This window comes from Peromyscus maniculatus, chromosome 12 (assembly GCF_049852395.1).
Source record: "Peromyscus maniculatus bairdii isolate BWxNUB_F1_BW_parent chromosome 12, HU_Pman_BW_mat_3.1, whole genome shotgun sequence".
NCBI classification, from domain to species: domain Eukaryota; kingdom Metazoa; phylum Chordata; class Mammalia; order Rodentia; family Cricetidae; genus Peromyscus; species Peromyscus maniculatus.
The window spans coordinates 29,602,301-29,626,809 of NC_134863.1; the positions used below are offsets into that span (position 1 = coordinate 29,602,301).

Consider the following 24,509-nt stretch of genomic DNA (forward strand, 5'->3'; position numbering starts at 1 on the left):
CCCCTTCCTCCAAGATAACCAACTTAATCATTTTTCTTTTTTTTTTTTTGGTTTTTCGAGACAGGGTTTCTCTGTGTAGCTTTGCGCCTTTCCTGGAGCTCACTTGGTAGCCCAGGCTGGCCTCGAACTCACAGAGATCCGCCTGGCTCTGCCTCCCGAGTGCTGGGATTAAAGGCGTGCGCCACCACCGCCCGGCCAACTTAATCATTTTTCAAGGCATCATTCCATTTCCAATTATGCTGTTACATTCCTCACAGTCAATCCTTCCAGGGGATAGGAAAGTGATGTCTCTGTTATGGCTGCTTTGTGCTGAGTGGGGATGGAGCTGGGTTTTTTTGGGGGGGGGGGATTGGTATAGAAGGTCATAACATGTTATGAACATAATAAACAGAAACATCACAATAGACCTCTTGCAGCTAGTCAATGAAGCCTCAAAGAGGGCTTCCCTTCAGCAAAAAGGATTGGCGAGGGACATAAAATAAAAGGAAGAAAGGAAACAGGATCAAAGGACAGTTTCTATTTTGTTTTATTGCTAGGACACTTTGAGACAAACCTGTTTCAGTTCTGGCTTAGCATAGGTAAGATGTTTTCAACAAGTTATTTGGTGTCAGTTTGTAAGTTTCCTCTATAAAATGGGAATCACGGTGATATCTAATAAGTATTTGCAGACTTTTTTTTAAAGATTAGGTCTTCTGTAACCCAGGCTGGCCTAGAACTCACTACAACGCTGAGGATGACATTGAACTCTTGAGCTTCCTGCCTCCACTTCTCAAAGGTTGAGATTATAAGCACATGCTGCCACCCCTTGCAGTTTTTAGTTCTTTTTCAGTGCTGGGGAATCTTAATTCTGGTTCTCACTCATGCTGAATGCTCTATCTCTAAAGCTACATCTCCAGCCTGTGAAGTGTCAATGAAATATGTAGTCCAGTATCTGTCACAACAATTCCTAATAAAGTTTAACTAATCCTACAGTTGATATAAAGATGTCTGGGGAACATCTCATATAAATTCTCATTTTGATTTTTTGGTGATTTCTTTCCTAAAATTTTACTTCTTAATCAACATACAAAGTCACAGTTTCCATATGACACTTTTCATTTATACTTAATTTTGGTTGTCATCTCACCTCATGGTCCTGCCAGGACTTTTCCTCTGTCATTTTTCCCCTTTCCATTTTTGTATCACATATTTTACTATTCACCTCACCCTCTGATTCCTTAAAGCCTCCTTTCCCCTTCCCTGGGTCCCTTTCTAGTTCCCTGATTGCTACCCATACTCATTCCGACACAAACACATATATATAAAAATGAAGATGCCCAGCAGGGGAGAGACTCAGTGGATAAAGAGCTTGTTGTGCACGAGTGAAGGCCAGGCCTTAAGCATCCCCAGAACCTATGCAAAGCTGGATGTGGCAGTCATTCAGCTGTAATCCTAGCAAGCTTATGATAAGATGGGTGCAAAGACAGGGGACTCCCCGGAAGCTCATTACGGCAGCTCATAGCCTGGTATAGAAGCAGTCAACAACAGAGACCCTGTCTCAGACAAGGTAGAAAGCAAAAACCAACAGCCAAGGTTGTCCTATGACCTCCAAACTTCTGCCCTGGCATTCATACGCTCACACTCACCCCACCCCCATAGACATACATTGCTTACACAAATATAAAAATTACTGTGCCTAACAGAGGAAGCATGTGGCATTTCTCCTTTCAAACCTGTTGCCTCACTTAATATAATATTTTCAGGTTTCATCCATTTCCTGGCAAATATCATTTTTCTTTACAGCTTAATAAAATTCCAGTTGTATAGGAACTGCATTTTTATGATCCATTCATCTGAAGAAGGACATGTAGACTGACTCAATTTTCTTGTTATTGTAAATGAAACAGCAAAAAACATGGATATGCAAATATCTTTGGGTATATGCCCAGGACTGGTACAGCTAGATCATAGATCAGTGTTTTTGTTTAATTTTCAGAAACTTCCATAATGATTTCCACAGTGGTTGTCCCTGTTTATACCTCCACCAACAATGAATAAGAATCTTTCTCTTCTCTCCCCATGCTAGCTAGCATTTTTTTTCCTTGAAAGCAATTCTAACTGATATGGAATCTCAAAGTAGCTTTAATTTGCATTTCCCTGAGAGGTAGGGATGTGTAACACTTAAAAAAAAAAAACACGTATTGACCATTTTTCTTTGAGACAGGGTCTGGCTGTGTATAACAGGCCCCAGAACTTAGTAGTCCCTGAGACCTTAGCACAACTGACTCCATGATGGAAGTGCCATTTAGGCTGTAAAAACAAGTAGACCGCACCACCTGCTCTAACTAAAACAAAGACCTAATCCATCAAAGTCCATGGTTCTGGGTAAGTTTCTGAATGTACTAACCTTGTTTTTTGGCTTCTGTAGCTCCACTTCTGGATAACTGTTCTTGCTAACTGAACTGTATCCATTCAGAACATGGTTTTTGTGCTTAAAAGCTCACCCTGAGAAAGGCTCAGTACTACAGTGGGATCCTGAACACCCGGAGTAGTCACTGGCCGGCTAATAAAGACTTTCTATTGACTTAAATCCATGTCCAAGTGGTCTTCTCTGGTGAATACCCACAACAACATGTAAGTCCCAGCTGGCTTGGAATTCACTACATTGACCAGTGTGGCCTCAAACTGAGCGAGCGATCTGCCTGTCTCTGCCTCTTGAGTGCTGGGATTAAAGGCCTTGTATTTTTTCTTCTCATGAGAACTATCTGCTTAATTCATTGACTGAATTATTGACTGGTAGTTTTGTAGGTTGTTTTAATTTAACTTTAAAAATGTGCAGGTTTTTGTTTTTTTTTTTAAATGTAGCACTCACTGGCTTGCCATGTAGTTTGAGGACAACCTTCAACTCATGATCTTCTGACTTCCACCAACACACCCGGCTTCATTTTGATACTATTTTAATTCCAAACTATTGACAGTTCTGGACTCATCATTGGGCTGCCCATCTTTTTTTTTTTTTTTTTGGTGAGGTGAAGGTTGGGGCTTGAACTCAGGATGGTAAAGCTCTTTTTACCTATCACTTTCTGTCCACAGGAAAACAGCTTAGTCATCTTTGGGGCCTCAGCTAAAATGCCAAACTTTCCGAAAACCTTTTTCAATATTGACAGTAGCACCATCCCAGAGTTATCAGCTACCCTATCTTGCACTCCATACCAGGACCTCGGATATACTTTTAATCTTGCATTTATTGTTATTAACAGCATTACTGCACCTTGTTGCTGCATTCCCTTTTTTACTAGAAGGTACTTTTCTAGAACTCGGTTTTTATTTCTAGATTCTACCTAGTTCATTATTTAATAGACCGTGCAAGGGAATGGCTGGAGTCTAAAGCCTCTTCTACAGTCGTCTGCTCACGAGTGACGTGACCCTTAGGTGGCGTCTCCGACTCTCCTCCCTCCTGATGCGAGGGTCCTCCTCTAGAGACTAGCTGATTGAAGCCAGGGAGTTTAAAAAAAACAAAAAACAAACAAACAAAAAAAACCCCAAGCCAAACAAAACCGCGAGCCACGCGTGGGCGGGAAAGCCCAGACATCCCCGCCCCCCCACCATCCGGAGAACCCCACTGCGCAGGTGCACGGGGAGGCTGGCAAGCCGGCTGGGCTGGCTGCGAGTCTTGTTTCCGGGGGCCAGCTCGACGCCGAGCTGACGTCATCACCGTGCGCTGCCACGTCTCCTCAGCTCCTGGGCGATGGAGGCTGAGGATGAGTGGTGATGGGGACGGGCTCTGCCTGTGGCTTTAGCTCTGGCTCTGGCGCGGACTCCCGGTCTGGGTCTGGACACCTAGGGACCCGACACGATCTTTCGACTCTCCCGCGGGGCCCTGCCTGCGTCCCGGCAGCTCTTTGGGAGCGCTTCAGAGAAGGAAGAGAGTTCGGGAGCCGGGGGTCGGCTCTGTGAAGCCACCGCCTCCTCCCGGGGAGCCCGCTCCGTGGCCCGCCCGCCTGTTCCATGCGTGAGTTTTCCTTACCTGCTTTGTCGCCCCGCTGTCCCCGGCGTGCTTCGGCCCTTTCGGCCGCCGGGCTGGGATCACTTGGGGATTCCTCCTGGAAGCCAGTCTGTTGAAGTTTGCGGTTTCTCGCCGTCCACCTTCACCCACCGCACGCTCTGGTGTCTCAGCGTTTGCCCCTCACCTTACTTTCTCTTCAACTGAGCAAGGATCATTTGTCCTTGCCTCTAACAGTTTGGGTTCTTTGTCCCACTTGGCGTTGGTTGTGAGTCTGCAGACAGAGGAATATCCGATCCCTCTGTAGTAGTTAACTTTTCGAAAACGGGCTTTTTTTTTTCCCTTCAACGTGTAGTTTCCGGAGTATTTTTAGCTGTATTTAGGACATATTTGATATATATTGGAAGAACCATATTTGCCTAAATTGAGGAAAACAATCCTTTTTTTCCCTCCCAGTGAAGATCTTTGTCGCCTTTTAATCTTGCAGTTTCATTAATTTTTTTGAAGTGGTTTTACAGTACCTTTTCTGAAACAGGCAACCATGTGAATGAACTGAAGAAACGGGGTTAAATGACGTGGTCAAGGTCAGATAATAGGTGCCATATCTTATCTCAGCCAGATCCCTGGATAACAACCTGTTATTTTGGACAGTGATAAGCTTCCTGTATTTCAAGCGACTTTAATGTGCAATATCAGGTTGCAAATAAGTTGTGGTGTTTGATGTACATTTCCACCCGACAGTGGTGTGTTTTATATAACAAGAAGTCAGCAACAAAAGACACAAATTGTGAGTTGCCTAATGCTGACCAAAGCTTAGATCGGATTTTGAGCCTCTGACCTTACCCCAAGGTCCAAACAGTCTACACAAATGGGATCATTTGTTTGAAAATTCAACCTGTTTTTTTTTTTTTTAACACGATATGCTCACTTTGTTTTAATGTCTGCTTGTTACACTGACTTCTTTGAATAGCTGATACTTAATTTTTTTTTTCTTTTGTGTTATTCAGAGTTGAAATAAGTGGACGACCATTAGCCTGGGTTGCAACTGCGGGTGGTACTGGAAACTGACTGGTTCCTGGACATGCCCAGTAGAAGGAGGGGTCCTAGTCGGCAGCAGCTAAGCCGGACAGCTTTACCTTCTCTACAGACTTTGGTTGGTGGCGGCTGTAGCAATGGGACAGGCTTGAGAAACAGGTAAAGAAAAAAATAACTCGGTGCATAGTAGTTGCATAATTGCTGATCTTTTATCAGTAAGCCTAATACAAAAGTAGTTCTATTCAAATATTTGCTTATCAAACTTTGGTTCTTGTCACTGAAGTAGAAGTTCTGCCTTGGAAGACCGAAAGCTTAGTATTTCAGAGTACTTTGCAGGTAGAATGATATTGCACAGGGACCACAAAGTAGAAGAGTACTTTTTCCTTTTATTTCTCACTTAATAATATTTTTACATTTTTTTATGTGTATGAATGTTTTGCCTGCACGTATGTCTGTGTACGACTTGCATACCTGGTGCCTATGGCTGCCAAGAGAGGTTGTTGGATCCCCTACAAGTGGATGGAGTTCAGATGGTTCTGAGCCACCATATGTATTCTAGGGGCCAAATCTGAGCCCTCTGGAAGAGCAGCCAATGCTCTTAACTATGGAGCCATCTCTCAAGCCCCAAGCCCTTTTAAAAAAACAAACAAACCCATTGAGTCCACTTGGTACTGTTCATATACTTCTGGTTTGTATGTGTGTGGGGGGCATCTGCTGAAGTGTGGTTGACCTACCAGGTGCCACGCCCTTGAGGGAAGAAGCCATCAGTTGTTCATAGCTCCTTAGTTAGGGCTGGGGACTCAGAAGCCGTTGTCCCCTCCTTTGGCCCCCCACATTTTATTATTAAAAGTTATTCAGGCAAAAAGTTGTTTGATATTAATAATAACTGTCAACTATAGCATAAAAATGGTAAGAATTGTGCCATATTATATAGGATATTATATAGGAGTCTAGAATTTGAGTTCGGGGTGTGTGTGCGTGTGCGTGTGCGTGTGCGTGTGCGTGTGTGTGTGTGTGTGTGTGTGTGTGTGTGTGTGTGTGTTATTCCTTAGGTATTCATCACCTTTAATTTTGAGACAAGGGCTTTTAGTGGCCAAAAAAGTCACCAGTAGGCTAGTTTGGCTCGCTGTTGAGCTCCAGGGATCTATCCTTCTCCTCAGTGCTGGGATGCTGGGATTACAGTATATACCACTATGTCCAGTTTTTAAATTTTTTTTTTAGAACTTTGTGTGTAAGCACTGTATCTTCACCACTCCCACCTCTAATTTCTCCTGTGTCCTCCCCAGTCTATGTATACACAGCCTACTGAATTCATTCAGTGTTGCTCATACGCGCATGTGCAGAGCTGACCTGTCATCTAGACAGGAGTTCATCCCTGGAGACAACTAATCCCCCTTTCTCAGCCGTCATCGATCGCCTGAGGCTCTTCTTCTGTGGTTGGGACTCTGGAATTTCTTCCGTCCATGTGGACGTGCCAGCTGCTGCTCACATTATGCTGCTCTTGTTCTGGCAGCCACGACTCTTGAGATTTCGTAGGTGTATTTTTTTCCTTTCATGCCTAGGGGACACTGTCTGCCAACAGGTATTCATTCTGTAGACTCTCTCTGCCTGCTCTTCTGATAGTCTTCCCTGAGCCCTAGGTGTAGGGTTGAGTTGCAGAGGGAGCAGCTGGACTGGGGCACCTCCTAGTCTGTAACTGGATTTGACCAGTTCTGGATCTCTGTAATAGTCTCCATCTGCTGCAAAAAGGAGCTTCTTTGTTGAGGGACGAGAGCTCACTTATCTGTGGGTGTAAAGATAAGTATTTAGGCTATGGTTAGAAAATACTGGTTTAGGGACATGACAGTGGTAGGTTCTCTTCTCAGGTCCGTGGCTTCTCTGGCCATTGATGGTGACTATGTTTATAGTACCAGGAGTGAATTCCCTCTCACGGAGTGGGCTTTAAGTTCATTTAGGCAGTTATTGGCTACCCCAATGTAAAAGGGCCACTATTGTACCCATGGGGGTATCTTACCGGTCCAGTCATGGTTCTGGTTCGTATGCTTTACAGCTGGGAGCTTGGGGAGATGGCTTCTCTCCGTCGGCAGCTTGTGCAGCACCTTCTCTTATTATGAGAGCTAGTCCTCAGGGAGGAGCTTCCAGGTCTGTTTCAGCTCGATTTCTCTGAGTTCTGTATCTTTAGTGTGTGCTGTCATCAACAAGAAAGTCTTACCCTCAAGTTCTGGAAGGCAGCAGCAATAGTTGATTTGTTTGGGGAAACTTGGAGTCCTCTGACCACCAATCAAAGGGAGGTTTCCCCATGCTTGGCACTGGGATATTTTTAGTGAATGGCTCTTAGTGGGAGCATCATCGCCCTGTGTGGAGTAACCCCATTATTAAAATGCATACACACACAAGTAAAAGCACACTAAGCACGTGCTTTACTGCTGAGTTACATACCCAGCCCAGGATGAGTTATTTTTGCTGATCTTATCTAGGGCCACTCGTGTCTTTGGAGGCTTGTTCTTGTAGCACTCACTGCAGAGATACTTTTACCTAGTCATGCATTTGATCAAGATAATTTTTTCCTGAATATTTTTGTTTCCTCCTTGAAAAGAGTTTTTCCTTGTCTTGATTTTGGTTTCTAGAGTCACCAGTCAGTACCACTCCTGTCTTTCAGGCTCTCCTGATATATTTGAGAGTTTGTCTGAAGGTTGTAGCAGAAGAACACAGCTACTCATATACCCCTGACCTAACTCCCGACCTTCCATTCATGGAAGGTCATTCTCTTTGATTGAGTGCACAGCTTTGGAGCTGTGAGGGTAGCCAGGATACCCATCTAGCTACTCCCAACAGCTGAGTCAGCCCTGTTTACTCTTCCTGTTTGGCTTTGTATTCTCAGAGCTGCCCCTTGCTTCTTCCTGATCTGCTCTAGGTAGCTTAGAAGGAAAATATGATCAGGAAATCCTTAAAGTCAGGTCAGGTTTACTAGTCCTCACAGCTAGACTAACTTTTTAAAAATATTTATTTATTTTTATAAATATTTTTATAGAAAAAGGCATTGGTGTTTTGCCTGCATGTATGTTTGTGTGAGGGTGCCAGATCCCCTGGAGCTGGAATTACAGACAGTTATGAGTTCTGCTGTATGGGTACTGAGCATTGAACCTGGGTTCTCTGGAAGTGCAGCCTGTGCTCTTAACTGCTGAGCCATCTCTCCAGTCCCCTAGACTAACTTTTAATGTTTTAATTACTGGAGTGTTGAAATATCTTTAAGGATGAGGAAAGGAGGCAGTCTGCTATTTAAAAAGAGGTGAAACCCAGCTTTGGTGGTGCAGACCAGTGTTCCCAGCATATGGGAGAAGGACTTAGTGCACAAGGCCAGCCTTGGCTACATATTCAGACGTTATTTCAAACAGACAAAAGTACCTGGAACTGAAGCTTTATTTCTAGATAGTTCTGCTTACGCTTGGATTCTATAAACAGTATAGTGGAGGAAAGAGGAACATTTGAAAATAATGATACTTGCCAGGCGGTGGTGGCATCTCCTTTAATCCCAGCACTAGGGAGGCAGAGGCAGGAGGATCTCTGAGTTTGAGGCTAGCCTAGTCTACAGAGTGAGTTCCAGGACAGCCAGCCAGGGCTTCACAGAGAAACCCTGTTTTTTTTTTTTTTGTTTTTTGTTTTTTTTTTTTAAGCTGATTATTTATTCATTTATGTATGTGGTTTTTTTTTTTTGTTTGTTTGTTTGTTTTGTTTTTTTTTTTTCAAGACAGGGTTTCTCTGTGTAGCCCTGACTGTCCTGGAACTCGCTCTCTGTAGACCAGGCTGGCCTCGAACTCACAGAGATCCACCTGGCTCTGCCTCTTGAGTGCTGGAATTAAAGGCGTGCGCCGCCACCACTGCCTGGCGTATGTGTGTTTTGAGGCAGAGTCTTACTATGAAGCGTTGGCTGGCCTGGAACAAACTGTAAGCCATGCTGGCCTCAAACTTACAGAGGTCTGCCTGCCTCTGTGTCCTAAGTACAGGGGTTAAAGGATGTGCCACCAAGCCTGACAGTGTTGATAGTTTTAACTGAGTCTAGCAATGCTCGTTTCTATGTATTTTCCTGTTCTTTCTTGTAACTCTTAATGGCTTTCAAGGTTTTAGTCATGTTTGCTTTGATTTACCATTCTCTAGCTTTCTTCCTCTTTTAATATATGTAATTTTTGCAGTTTTAGCTGAGGACTTGGAAGAATGTGTTTTTCAGTAGATTAAAATGAAAGAGGTATTTAGTTTATTTAAAAATTGTTGTGACTATGATTAATATTTTGTGATATGTTTACCTTGAGAATAGTTTGGAAAAAGAAGTTAACCCTTGCAGAGATTCTGCCGCTTTTGCCTCCCAAGTGCCAGGATTATAAGTGTGCCACCACACCTGGTTTCCCTTTGAATCTTTCTTGATTTATTCATTTATTTACCTAAATTCTGCTGCTTGCTGGCTCCATAAGGACCAATCTCTTGCCTGCAAGAATATAATAAAGTAAGAGTTCAGTATAAACATTGAGCATACAGTTTAGGCACAGTGAACCATTTTTACTATTTAGGAGGAGTTGTTTTATTTTTAATCATTAGAGAGAGAGATGTTTGCCAATCACATGACTAGATGCAGCCCTCCTGAGCAAGTCTTTTCCTATTGTACTTTTCTTACTGTAGTGTGGAAGTCTGGCAAAGACAGCTTGTGGAAGGAAGGGTTTCTTGTGGTCCACGGTTTAGGAGGTGTGATGCCCTCAGTGGGATCCTCAGTGGCAGAGGTTATGGGGGTGGGGCATGCAGCTAGGACTCCACTTCTGGGGAGATATGAGAGCTTTGCTACTACTCATGCTTCCTCTTCTCCATTTCATCTCAGGCCATGGGGTGGTGGCACCCACATTCACAGTGAGCTTTCCCTTACTTAGCCTTTCTGGAAAGCCCTTAAGCAGGCCCGTAGGTGCGTCTCCTCAGCGATTCTAAATCCAGCCAAATGAGCTGAACACCAGCTTTCCCTTGGGAAGCCTGGGGCTAGGAGAGAGAATGCTATTGTGACGTCTCCAAAGAAACCCTTGGGCATGAATGCCTGTAGTACTGGCACTTAGGAGGCAGAGGCAAGTAGAACTCTGTGAGTTCAAAGCTAACCTGGTCTACACAGGATTTCTAGGCCAGCCAGGGGCCACATAGTGAGACCCTTAAAAATAAAAGAAAAGAAAACTTAGGTTTTTGAGTTTCTAAAGAGCTTTCTTGGTAGACAGTACCTTTTATATATTTTAACAAATAACTGCTACTGGAATTAAGTGCACTCTGACTAGAATTCTTAAATCTGGCTAGGGAATATAGCTCAGTAGGTAGAGTGCAGGCCTAACCTGCTGGAAACCCTGGGTTAGCTTGCCAGCAAACTGTTAACTGGGGTGGTGGCCGACAGGCCTGTAATTTTCAGTATTCCAGAGGTGGAAGCAGGAGGATCAGGAGTTAAAAAGAACAGCAACCAAAAGAGCAAAAAAGTTGGAGTTCTCATATCTGTATGTGTATCATATTAAAGGGGTCCCTTCCACTGTGCTGGGGAGGGAATCCAGGGCCTTCCACATGTTGGACAGGTACTCCACCACTGAACCATTACCCTCAGACCAGGAATAGTATTTTTATTTTTCCTAAATATTACTTCTGTAATTAATTTTCTGATGTGTATTGACCAAGTGTCTTTATTTTTAAATTTTTTAGAATTTTTATTTTTGATTAGCATATAATCATATATGTGGAGTATAATATAGTATTTTGATATATCTGTGCATTGTACAATTATTTAAATAGTTTTGGTTTATGAGAATTTTTGATGTATCTCCCCTCAAGCTTTCAACTTTATAGATTAGAAGATGACTTGTTCTGACAGATTCTGTAGGACTGTTTTCCTTTTTCCTTCTGATGCCCTGTACTGCTTTGTCTGACCTTCTCTCTTGTCTTTTGGCTTAAAGTTTAAAAGCTAAAACATCAGAGATACAAGTGTGTATCTTCTGTGTCAATACTTGGTAAATGTCTGTTTTGAAACAAGCATTTCATTGACTTGTATGGTGGAACAAATATCTATTGGTGAAATTATTAAGGCCACTCCACGTAGTTAAAAGGGAGGTTTATTTAGTGGTGTAACTTAAAAATGAAGGGATAGGTAGGTTGCAGAGTCTGGGGAAGGTGTGTAGCAGTCCGGCGGTGTTCTCTGGAGAACTCTGCTTGGTCTACCTCCAGCGTCCAGGGTCCAGGAACCAAGAGAGGCGGCACATCTGGATCTTGGGTCTTCAGGGACCTCTCTTGGCCCCGCCTTGTAGGCGTGACAGTTACCGAAGCCTCAATGGGGGTTGGAACTTCCAGATCAAAGCCAGAATGGCTACTCACTACAAGTATCTCAATCCATTTTTCTTAGAGAAATTTTCATGACCTTTTAAACTTTGAAATAGCATATGGGTTGCATATGCTTTTACCCTTTATTTTGACTGAAGGGGAACAGGAATTTTTCATTTGTTTGGATTAGAGGTACTAGCTTTGTACCATTTCATCAGCATTTCTAATTTCAATGTTTATGGCGAACTGAAGTGAGGTAGTAACTGTGGTGCTAATCCTTTGCATTTAAGTCATAGTGTTCTTCATTATTCAGAATGTGCAAAGCTCATGTTCCCATGAGTCCCTTAAAGTGCTGTAAATGTCACATGCCAGCTAGAGTTCTATATTTGGAAATTTTAGAGTGGTAACACTAATATTGTTCCTTTTCTTGGTATTAAAACCAAGCCTGTTTTTCCTTGTTGTATAAAGAAGAGTCAACCATGAGATCTCTGTAACTGTTCCCTGTTTTCTCCCTTGGGGTAGCTGAACTCTCCTGACCTGTAAGCAGGCATGAGTGGAAGAACAAGAAGATAGAAACTAACAGTTCTAATGTTTGTGTTTTAAGAGAGCTTTCTCTTTCCTGACTGTACTGGCCCGCTGTCTTCTTAAATATATATTTCAACAGTGAATTAAAGAAAGTATTTTCGGTCCTCAGGATTATAATTTTGTAGTTAAGACAAATTTATATGCAAAAATTATGTGATGAAACTAAAAAAATGTAAGAATAAAGGTGTAATTTAAATTTGATGAAGAGAGATGTACCAGTTTTGAGGTAGAGTAAACTTCACAGAGGATGTCTGAAACATCCCCCAAGCAACCCCCATGCTTCCTCTTGTGCATGTGGGAGAGCATACATGGTGCCACAGCATGTGTAGGGTCAAAGGACAACTTGCAGGACTTTGTTTTTTCTTACTGTATGGGTCCAAAATTAGGTTGTCAGTATCAGCGGCTGGCACTTCTACCCACTGAGCCATCCTCCCAGCTAGCTGGCTTTTCTTTTCTTGTTTGTGATTCTACAGCTCTAACCCAGATAATTGTTTGTACTAAACTCATACTCTACCGCTGAGGTAGCCCCGCCACCCCAAGTCCCTGAAAAGTCTTGAAGAATGAATATCTAGAAGGTTTGAAGGAGGGTGATTATGGGGAGGGGTAATAACATTTAAAGGGACCTAAGTGCACAGAAGTAGTCATGCCTGTGTTCGATAGCACATAGCATGGCCGTCAGATGTGGCACAGGGAGAGAAGGGACTTGGGGTAAGGTCGCTTTGGCTTTGTTAAGGACAGGACCTCATATGACTTACTAAGAAAGTTTGGCTGTTATTTCATTGGCAATGGAGAACTATTTGAAAGGTTCAGGTAAGAAAGCAATTTTAGAATTTCCGTTAAAATGATCCTTGAAGGCAGCTTAGAAGGCTTAATGAAGGTAGACTCAGGTTTGTTGCAGTAATGTACGTGGAAGTTAGTAAATGGTTGAGCCAAGATAGTGCGTTGAGAGGGGAGAGAGAGGCTAAAGGAAATTTTATAAAGCAGAACCCATCCTTTAGAGAGTGCTTGAATATGGAGAAGCAGGTGAGAAGTCCTCACTTAGATTCTTGTGTTTGGGTGGCAAGCAGAGTAAGCCGTGGACTAGTGTCAGGACTGTGGGACGGGTGGCACAGATGTTCAGTAGTCACCTGGGTAACAAGACTAAAGTCAAGGTAAGCTCTGTGGATAAATTTTAGTCTTCCATACCCAGGAGACAGTGGAAAGCTTGGCTTCCTTTTAGATCACTGATGTAAGGTGTAGGGAAAGCTAGCAGTTAGAGGTAGGTGGAGGAGACACTGAAGGCTGTCACCATTTGAGTTAACTCTAATTTCTCTTTCAGGAATGGTAGTGCTATTGGCCTTCCAGTCCCACCTATCACAGCCTTAATCACCCCAGGTCCTGTTCGACACTGCCAAATTCCTGACTTACCAGTCGATGGGAGCCTGTTCTTTGAGTTTCTTTTCTTCATCTACCTGCTGATTGTTCTGTTCATTCAGTACATCAACATCTATAAGACCGTGTGGTGGTATCCATACAATCATCCTGCATCTTGCACTTCACTGGTAAGTCTTCCGGTGCCTTGAAGTTCATTGTCAGCAGGCAACAGAGCAGCTGGAGACAGTGTCTCACAGAGCCTAGCCTGGTCTTGAACTATTAATTCTTCTATTTCTGCCTCCAGAGTGCGGCCAACTCCGATTATTTTCAGAAATAAAACTTCCTAAAACTGTTAAAATATTAATATTGCCAGAGGAAATAAAAGTAGAAATTAAGATGCAGGAAATGTTTAATAACATATCAGAAAGTGTTTGATGTTTGGCTTTCTCTATATCATGTTAAATGCATTGCCAGATGTCACTATGATTAAATTCCAGCAAGTTTTTCTTTTCGGTGGTAATGGGAATCAAACCCAGGGCCTTACACATGCTAGACACATGCTTCATCTCCAGCACCAATTTTACCCCTTTAATTCGAATAATTATGTAATGATTTTAACACATGACAGTCTGAGGCAGTTCTTCCTCGGACTGTTAATTAAGGGACCTACTTGGGTGGAAACTGCCATCTTTTAATGTGTGACCTTCAAGGTAATGTAGTTGAGCTTTGCGACCCAGAAATGGAGGTGTGCATAGGAAAATAGAAAAGAGATTGTTTTTTTGAGGCAGTGCCTCATGTATTCCAGGCTGGCCTCAACTCACTGTGTACTCAAGATGACCATCCTCCTTCTATCTTCTGAAAGCTGCGATTGTAGGTGCCCAGTTTACGAGGTGCTGGAGCTGGAACCCAGGGTTTCATGCATGCCAGGCAATCAGTCTTATCAACTGAGCTATGGCCCAGTTCTTAAAGGAACATGTCTTACGGGCCATACTTCCATCATTTTTTATGTATGCTCCTAAGTGTAAAGGAGGCTAAAATGTGCATTAAGTGCTTATGTTGTTAATCTGAATAAAATTGTATTTTGTCACAAAAACTAGCTCTGTGTACTGAGTACATTAAAGCGAATTATGGGCTAGAGAGATGGATTAACAGTTAAGAGTGTTTCCTCTTCTTCCAGAGGACACAAGTTCTGTTCCTATACATGACCTATCTTTTAACTCACAACTACCTGTAACTCTGGGTCTAGAGGACGCCCTCTTCTCTGCTCCATGAGCACCTACTCTTACATGCACATACCCACACACAGACATACATACACATAATTAAAAATTATAAAAATCTTTTAAAAAGGCAAATTGTAGCTCCCCCCCTCTTATTTAGAAGCTCAGTGATAATCATAAAGCAGAGAGAGTCTTCTGTAAAGGTTATATATAAAATGTCTGTGATTCTAGTCAGAGGACTTAACATACATGTTATCCAAGCAAAAAGCCACTGTCCTGTTCATTTGTGTGTATTGAGAACTACAAAATATTTGAGAACTTTCCGCCATGGGTAGATATGAGAATGAAATGTAAGTTTAAATCTTCAGCATAGTATGGGATGGGAGTATGTTTTTAAAGTTTTAAATATTTGTATAATCTGGTTGTTCTTGGAATTAACTGTTAAGACTTTTCCATATTGACCATTTACACTTAATATGATGAGACTGTTCATATTTTAAGAATTGTAATGAGTTGGTGTCAGAATTTTTTGTTTGTTTGTTTTTTTTTTTTCAAGACAGGTTTTCTCTGTGTTGTTTTGGTGCCTGTCCTGGATCTCATTCTGTAGACCAGGCTGGCCTCGAACTCACAGAGATCCGCCTGGCTCTGCCTTCCGAGTGCTGGGATTAAAGGTGTGCGCCACCACTGCCCAGCCAGAATTTTTATTTATTTATTTTTTTATATTTTTTTTCTTTCTACCTGAATTATGAACTTATTGAATGTAGACACTATATACCTTATCTATCCTTGGCCAGAAGTAGCTTTTGTAAAGGAATCTGGGAAAGGAACCATAGCTAGGAGTCAGTGTCCAGATAAAATTTTTACCATGAAGGCAGAGGAATAGCTACTGAACACTCCTGTTCTGTTTCCTTATGCCATGACTGAGAGTAAGATCCAGGAGAGTAGGGGCCTTCACTGTCTTCCTCAGCACAGTGTCCATTGTGTCAGGAAGGGCACCTGCCATAATTTAAGTGTTAAATACATATTTAAGTGAATTAATTGAGAAATTCAAATTTTACTTTTGGAAGCCAATGTAGAAGCTTGGGGATCTTTTGACCATCAGAATTAAAATATATCCCATTTGGTTCCTAGGATACTGTTCCTAAAGCTTTCATTCTTCCTGTCACAGTACTATACAGACTTAGAAGAAGCTGTAGCATCTGGGTGAGACTGTTTCGTGGAAGAGATCAGCTCCAAGCTGATTTCTAAGCACATTTCTAAATCAAGTTAGAAACACTAAGTGAACAGAGCAGATATACCAAATGGAGGGCTTAGCAGTAGATACTCAGATTAATGTGATAAAGAGGTGAACCGTAGTAATTCCTAAAAACTCTTGACTCTTAGCTGCTCTGTGTAATTGGACACACTGTAAATGTGACATTTAGATTCATTGTTCTCATCATTCTGCAGGTTATTACTTGTTAACTCCACATTGCCTTTTTTTTCTTTTTCTTTTCTTTTTGAGATAGTGTCTTGCTAACTAGACTAGCCATGTGTCATCACCATGCCCAGCTCTTTTCTTTTCAATAAAATAGTTTCAAAAGCAGAGGGGAATGCTTCTTAGGTAGCTATTTAATGTTTGGAAAGCTATGACAGTTTGTCATGAAAAGAGAAGCAGCAGGTAGGCAGTCTTTGGGGCATCTGAGTCCCCATGGTCGTTAGTGGGCTCAGAAGACCTGGAGAGGGAGGGCTCTGCTGCCGCCGTGCAGCAGAGAGCTGGATCCACACGGTGCCTCTTTCTGACGCACTCTTTGTTTCTCTTATAGAATTTTCATCTCATTGATTATCACCTGGCAGCATTCATCACAGTGATGCTTGCGAGGAGGCTCGTGTGGGCCCTCATTTCAGAGGTATATTGGCTCATTCACTATCTTCTGTCACTTGTGGCTGAACTTAGTTACTAGAATGGGATCAGATTCAAAATGTGAAATGACCACATATAATTTGAATACAGTTATAAGTTAATTGCTTCTGTATGAGTTGTTCCTATACTTAAGAAAAAAAGTTTTCCTACAGTGTTTAAAATCCAAATGTGAAGTATTTCAGGAGAATTATTTGAAATCTAGTTTGTAGGATTGTACAATCTGAGCTTATTTTAGCTTGTAGGTTTTAAAAAAATGCAATTTTTAATTTTAAAGTTCTAGTTAAAAACAGGATGTGATTTGGGTAATGAGTTACTTGCACATATATAGTTGAATCTGAAATACTCAGTTACAGATAACATTCACTTGAAACAGTTTGTATACCACTTGTGAAATCTCCTAACAAGAAACAGTTTGAGTTTATTAGAACTTACAGTTTTGAAAAGACTGTTAAATTTTGGGTATGATTAATTTGAAAATTAGAACCCAAGCTTCAGTGGACAGAGGAGGAAAGAACTGCACCATAATGATCCTTTAAAAGCTTCATGTTCTTGGTAGAGTTGGTCATTGGTACCATTTCTCATATATGTGCAAACTTGGTGAGGGAGGAAAATGTGCTTTCATAAGTTTTATTATATTTAACATGAAAATGATGGCCAAAACAAAAATGACAACTTAGCCAAAGTGGTTCATGATTTTTAATCTTGGAAAATTATATTTCAGTGTGAAATTTTAAATGAATATTTGCTATAATCACAGGTAACTGAGACGTAACTTTCTCTCTTTTTAAAAGATTTTTTTTTTTTAAATTTATGTGTATGTGTTGGTGTGAGTGTATGTCACATGTGTGCTGGTGCCCACAGAGGCCAGAAGAGGGGGTCAGATCTCTTGGAGCTGGACTTGCAGGTGGTTGTGAGCCATCTGATGTGGGTGCTGGGCGTACCAAACTCTGGTCCTTTGGAAGAGCTGCCAGCTCGTAACCGCCAAGCCATCACTCCAGCCCCAGTGTTTTCCTCTGGAGCAGACATAAAAGTCTGTATGTGTGTGTTCTAACTGAAGAACTGGACTGCCTGGTGTTTTTTTTTCTTCGAGACAGGGTTTCTTTTTTTCTTTTTTTCTTTTTTCCTGAGACAGGGTTTCTTTGTGTAGCTTTGCACTGTTCCTGGAACTCACTCTGTGGACCAGGCTGGCCTTGAACTCACAGAGATCCGCTTGGCTCTGCCTCCCGAGTGCTGGGATTAAAGGCGTGTTCCACCACCGCCCGGGTCTAAGAACTGGACTTTTGTGAACACGGCAGTTGAACATAACTGCAAAGCTGTGGTAGTAAGATTGCTGTATTTCCACAGTGGGGAACCTTTCACCAAGTTTGTTTCAGGTGATCCAAGTAGATGCTGAGCTTGCTGTGGTACCACATGCCTGAAGTACCAACACTTGGGAGGGAAGACGGTATGATCAGCAGCTAAAGACTAGCCTTGCTGCGGAGTGAGTTCAGGGCCAGCCTTGGTTACATACTCAAAGAAACAAAATAAAAATAGATGCTTTTTGATTTTTTCTTTTCTTTTAGTGCTGGGTATGGAACCATGACTTCATACATACCAGACAGGTGCTGTACACTGAGCTGTATTCCTAAGCCCTCTTTTTACTTATTATTTTGATATAGAGTCTTATTAAATTACCTAGACTCACTCTGTTGACCAGGCAAACCTTGAACTTTCTGTCCTCCTGCTTCAGTCTCCCAAGTAACTAAGATTACAGGCCTGGCCTAGATGTACCCCCCCCCCCCCCCTTTATTTTTTTCTTACTGGATGCTTAGTTTGGATGTTCCCAGAAATAACTTTATTTAGAGCAATTCCTTTGTTCTTTTGTTTTTAGCTAAACATTTTGTTGTTGTTTTAATTCTTCAGTTACTTAGAAATGGTAGTTGTTAGTTGGGTGTAGTAGTGCATACCTGTGATGCCAGTACTCAGGAGGCAGAGGCAGGTAAGATCAGGAAGAAGGCTATCCTTTGGTACACAGTGAGTGTGGAGGTCAGTCTAGGCTGCATGAGATCCTTTGCATATCAACTGGTTATTTCCTGTCTTGTGTGAAGCCTCAGTGACTGGGATTTCCACCTGCTGATGTAGTTACTAAAACTTAAAGCACTTACTGCTTTTATTGATGATGTAATAATCAAGGAGCTTCTGCACCATCTTAGGAGTGTCCATTAACTGTTTTCAAAGCTGCTTGCCATTCCTACTGGAAACAGGATGCTGAATTTAAACAGATTTTTTTAAATCCAAGACTGAAATCTGTACTTTACTGTACACAAAGGTGGTGTAATTCCAATGCTTTCATATAATGGAACAGTATGTGGCTATTGAAAGGTAATAGGGCGCTTACTTGTTGAAGTTCAAGTAAAGTGCAGTAGCATGGGGCTTTTAAAGAGAGGCGGTTTGTTACTGTTTGGTTTGTTTGACAGAAATTCTTAGTATGTAACCCTGGCTAGCCTGGTACTTAACTACGTAACCCAAGTTTGCCTTGGACTCATGACTGTCTGCCTGTCTCAATCTCCTGAGTGCTGAGTTTACAAGCTTGTTCCATCATCCCTGGCTTTAAGGCAGTGTTTAAAACAAGACAAGTAAAAGGAACAAAGTCTGTTTGCTGATGTGAAAAACTTGTCTTTGGGAGGATATACAGACTAATGCCAGGCATCTGTTGGTGGCTGGGGACAATACCAAGACTTCACCACCAACATTGTATTTATCTTTTGTACCTGAGTGCTGTGGCTACTACCTGTTCAAAAATTAAAAGATTAGAGCTGTATCATAATTCTCTCCTAAAATATCTAAATTAGATGGATAAAGCTCATCATACAACATCTTTTTTTGCCTTCCATTAAAATATGTTTGCCTTCTTTTGTTTTCTTATGCCACAGAAAGGATCCCTACCTGAGAAAGACCAGTCATTTTTAAGGACAGGCTGGAGGTAATTAATTCAGAAAGCTGCATACTGCTCAGAAGGGACTACCTCTCTACCTAGGTAGACTCTGTTTATTCACCTCCAGGTCCAAACATAAATTCAACTGTCACCATTGTGAACCAACTCTCTTTAAACATTATTTCTCTAAGTAGGAAAATAGGGTATTTCATTGGACAAAACTAAAAAACAAAGCAGAAAATTAAAGATTATAGTCCCATTATAAAGAACCAAATTCCTTCTAATCATTATATGCACATAAAAGTTTGATGTGTGTGTGTTTATGTATTTTTCATGTGTTCTGAGAACATATATTTGTTACTTAACTCAGTCTTATGAATAATTTTCTACCTTTTCCCTAGCCACAGCTTCCTTTTCCTCAGGTCACAGCTTAAATATAGATATCACTTTAGAATGGCGTAGGGCAGGGATCCTGGAGACTGAACACAGGGCTTCTGCACACCTAGGCAAGAGACCTAGAGCTCCCTCTACACTATAGCCATAGCCTGTTTTACTTACTATTGTGAGACAAGGTCTCACTAAATTGTTCAGGCTGGCATTGAACTCACTCTGAGCCCAGACAGGCCTTGGCCTTGCAGTCTGCATGCCTCAGTATGTGGGATCACAGGTCTTCTCTACCAGGCTCTAAATACTTCCGTTAAGAGTCTTGTCATGTGTTCTGGTAGCTTAGGTTTTTCCTGTAGCACTCATCATACTTTAGAAGATAATTGTTGAAGTTTAAGTTTATATTTGCATTTCTTGACTGGGTAGCTTCATAGAGCTGTTTTGTCTTGATTGCCTTGGTCCTGGACTAGATATAGACTTTGTAACTTACATCACAGGGGTTAAGAGTTTGGGGTCTGAAATAAGGCAAAATCACTGAGCAATACAAATCCATTTTGGTGCCACTACACAGAAGCAGTCTTTTACATTATTTTAGTATTTGAAATAGTCTTGCTGTGTAGCCCAGGCTGCCTCAAACTCATGCTCTTCCTGCCTCAGCTCCTCAGTGTTAGGAATATAAGTAGGTGCCATGCTACCAGCTTACCTTCTACATTTCTATTTTTAAGTTGAGACTGGAGGTGGTGGAGTAGCTCCCGAAGCTTACATACCACCCTCCCCCACCCCCCGGGTTTGATGCGTGAGGTCCACTGCTGTGAGGTGTGTATTCAGGTGTGAAGTGGAACCATTTTTTCTGTTACAACTTAAAATATCTTGAGCCTTTCCCACAGTTTGAGGCTTAAGCAGAAGTATGGTATTCATTTAATGCTATTTCACATTTTTAATTGCATGTACTGTGTGCATCTTCAGTATGTGTGTGTAAGCATATGTGCCAATGCTATGTATTACAATGACAAGATCTGAAAAATACATTGCAAGGTTTTCTCATTGTGTGAACATTGCATAGTGTATTTACACAAACTTGGATGATGGCATCAGTCACCCCACGTGACTTCCTGATGTAGTGAAGAGGTGGTGCTGCCTGAGTTGTGCTGTGTACTGTTCTCCAGTAGGCTTGTAATGAGTGACATTTAGATAATGATCAAGTGTGATGTATAATCTAGCTCCAGTAGCATTATTGTATGTGACTGTGTTGTACTTTTATACAATTGGAAGTATAGTAGGTATGTTTGAATCAGCATCACCACACACTAGGAACTGTGACATTCTGACAGCTGTGTCATTAGACAAGAGGAACTTTTAAAGCCCATTTAATCATTTCTTCTTTAGAGATGAGATCTTGCTGTGTTGTTCATACTGACCTCAGTCTCCAGGCCCCAAGCAGTTCTGCCTCTACTTCCCAAATAGCTGGGATAAAGGCATGTGATATATATAGCATACAACTCTCCCTTAATTTAATTCAACCTTTACGATGTATTCAGTCAACTGAAATGTTTCACTGAGCATTAGTGTAGTATGTAGTACCTATACATTATATATCTTAAGACTGATGTGTAAACTAAGGCATGAATATAAAGGAAAGACTCAAAACGCTTTCCTCTCAATGTGTATTGGTGACTGCAGATCATTTTTACTCCTTTTCTGGGTCCTACGACTACTGTTTTGAGCTGGTATATGCCTTTAATCCCAAAGGAGGCTGAGACAGAAGGGTTATGAGTTTGAGATCAGCCTGGGCTATAAGTAAGAGGCCCTATCTCTAAAAGAAAAGACAAAAAACAGAACAGAAGGAGTGATTCTAGAGGTGAATGGGGCTGTGGATTTCCCTGCAGCTTATTCCTGATGTCTCTGCTGCATCATTTTAGAAAAACAAAACAAGAAAACATGACATTTAAAGCTTCAACTTTTGACAAAGAGGTTTTCTTACTATATGTAGTTAGTTTTAAATATTTGGGATTAAAGAGGCATATTTGAGCAACTGTGATTAAAAAAAATTAAATGTGATAATTCATTGTTTCCATGTGTGCAGAAGTTTAAAAGGAAATTTATGGTACTCTAGATGTAATTATGGAACTTTAGTAGTTTATTAAATACTAATCCAGCAAAAAGTTAAGAAGGAAAGATTTAAAAGAGAAATATTGAGGCCTTGTTGTCTGGCAGGAAATCAAGAGAGAATAGCCAACACCTCTCCATCTTTTGTTCCTGCTTTTTTATGGCACTGGGGTTGAACCTAAATCCCCATGTAAGTTAGCCGGACTGGCCTTGAACTTGTTCTGTCGCTCAGGCAGGTTTTAAACTTGTGACCGTCCTGCCTCAGCCTCCTACATAGCTGGTACTATAGGCCTTCCCACCAGGCCCAGCACCTTTCCCTCTTGTTTGTACATAAAATCACTTAGATTGTTGAAATACAGATTCCTCGGTTTGGCATCTTGTTGTGCATTTCTGGACAAGAAAATTGTTAGGTATTGATGCATTCAGTAAGCGGCCTGGTGGCGTTCTGATGACTGGTTCTGGGCCAGGTGTAAACAAGTGTAGTTGTTCAAGCTTACAGGAGGTCTGCATGAGGGGGATGCAGTAGAAGAAGGGAAGAGCAGTGCCTAGGAAAGTCTGAATCTTCAACTTTAGGAAGGTAGGTGTGGATGGGGCAGAGGTTTCCTTCTCTGAGGCACAGTTTAGTTTTCACTAATTCCAGGCTCTCACTCTGAGGCACACTGCTGTTGAGGAGACAATGTCTAAATGTATAAAGTATTTCTTTCGGTGCTTCCACACTTGCAGGCCACTAAGGCAGGTGCGGCATCTATGATTCACTACACGGCTCTGATACTGGCCCGCTTGGTGCTACTTACTCTGTGTGGATGGGTGCTTTGCTGGACCCTGGTTAATCTCTTCCGAAGCCATTCAGTCCTCAATCTCCTCTTCCTTGGCTATCCGTGAGTATTTCAGTTTTACATTTTATTAGCAGATCTTTAGACGTTATTTGAGTTATGCAAGTGATACAATGGAGAGGAAAATGAGATTCTTCATACATAAAGTAGGTATTTCGAAAATTGGAAAGCTAGTAGATGTGCTCACTATACAATTTGTTTTCTAAACTAGTGTAGTTAGGGAAGCAAGTATAAGCCAAGAGCACTCTGGGGAAACCAGGAAACATGTCTATCCTCCCAGTGGAGAATATTTCAGTTAGTGCTGATTGCCTAGTAAAGGTCTCTAGTTTAAGAGGAATACAATCATCAAGATGGCTAGCAGACTTCTTAATTTAAGTTTATAGAGAAGCTTACTTACTGCAAAGCATGGTAGCTCATGGCTTTAATCTCAGTACTTGGAAGGCAAAGGCTGGTGAATCTCGTGAGTTCAAGACCAGCTAGGGTTACATGATGAACCATTGCTTTACCCCCACCCCCAATCTTATTTATTCTCCACATCCCACACAATATTAATTAACATATAATTTAAACAAATCTTAGGTTTAAATATATTTACCTTTTTTATGTTTTGAAATTTTTATAATCTACCTTTTATATAAGCATCAATTAAAAAGATACAAGAAACTTAAAATACTGAGTATGGGAACAACCACATCTTTTCCATCTATTTGGAAGTTTTTTTTTTTTTTAAATCCACCTTCACTTCTTCCCTTCAGTTTTCAGTGGATTCTTAGTAAACTAGTCCAAGTCTGACAGCTGTGGCTCTTAGCCATGTCTTGAATCTGGCCGTTCCCAGCACTGGAAAGGTGGAGGCAGGAGGATTAGTTCAGGGTTATCCTGGCTACATAGTTTGAGACCAGAATTTGAAGTGTTTAATTGTGTTGTTGCTCCCTTCTTTAAAATCCTTCCTTGAGGGGCTGTAGAGATGGCTCAGTGATTAAGAGCACTGGCTACTCTTCCAGAGGACCCTGTTTCAGTTTCTAGAACCTACTGGTGGTTCATAACCATCTATAGGCAATCTGACACCCTTTGCTGACTCCAAGGTACCAGATACTCAGGCGGTTCACATACATACATGCAGGCAAATACACATACACCCTTCAAAATGTTTTAATTAATCCTCTAATTTACAGAATCCTCTCTGGTCTGATGTTCTCCTCCGCTTCCTCTCATCTTACCCTAAATCACAGGACTTCAGCACATGCTGTCCTACCATGATCTATATTTATTGCATGTATGTGGAGGTTAGCTGGGAATCAGGGCTCTCCTGATCTATCTGCCTGGGTTCATCCACAGACTTGGGATTAACTGACCACCAGAATGCTAAACTCTGTTCCCTGTGTCTCATCCTCTAACAGGCTAGCCTGGGCATGAGTACGTGAGTTTGGCAGACTATCAAGAGAAGAGTCTGTGTACAGCTCATTTCAGCTTCCTGATTGTACTGTGTTGGCTGACGTCATAATTGGCCCAATGTTGTGAGCTTAGCATGTGATAGGGGTTGATCACCTTACCTGCCGATGAAGCCGTTCAGTCACCTGGGGTGTGGTATTCAAGGATGGCTGGAGAATTGGGGCACCCATCACACTCTGTTATACACTTAGCCTCTTACTATCACTTCTAGATGTTCAGCTTGCATTTCAACAATTTTTTTTTGTTTTGGTTTAGTTTTTGAGACAGGGTTTCTTTGTGTAGCTCTGACTGTCCTGGAACTCACTCTATAAACCAGGCAGGCCTCAAACTCACCTATCCTCCTGCCTCTGCCGCTCAAGTACTGGGATTAAAGGCGTGTGCCATCACTGCCTGGTGTGTTTCAGCAATACTGAATTTAATGAAA

General features: G+C 41.7%; 1 protein-coding gene across 1 annotated transcript in view; it reads left to right on the plus strand.

Moving 5' to 3' along the window:
* The first annotated feature begins 3,672 nt into the window (after window positions 1-3,672).
* The window catches only part of Tmem39a (transmembrane protein 39A), a 28,994-nt gene continuing 8,157 nt past the window's right edge, over window positions 3,673-24,509 (plus strand). Inside the window, exons 1-5 of the mRNA XM_006975745.4 lie at window positions 3,673-3,991; window positions 4,990-5,176; window positions 13,242-13,464; window positions 16,302-16,385; window positions 22,527-22,681. Of these exons, the coding sequence (XP_006975807.1) occupies window positions 5,064-5,176; window positions 13,242-13,464; window positions 16,302-16,385; window positions 22,527-22,681 (575 nt within the window). The 5' untranslated portion in view covers window positions 3,673-3,991; window positions 4,990-5,063. The remainder of the gene's footprint in view (window positions 3,992-4,989; window positions 5,177-13,241; window positions 13,465-16,301; window positions 16,386-22,526; window positions 22,682-24,509) is intronic.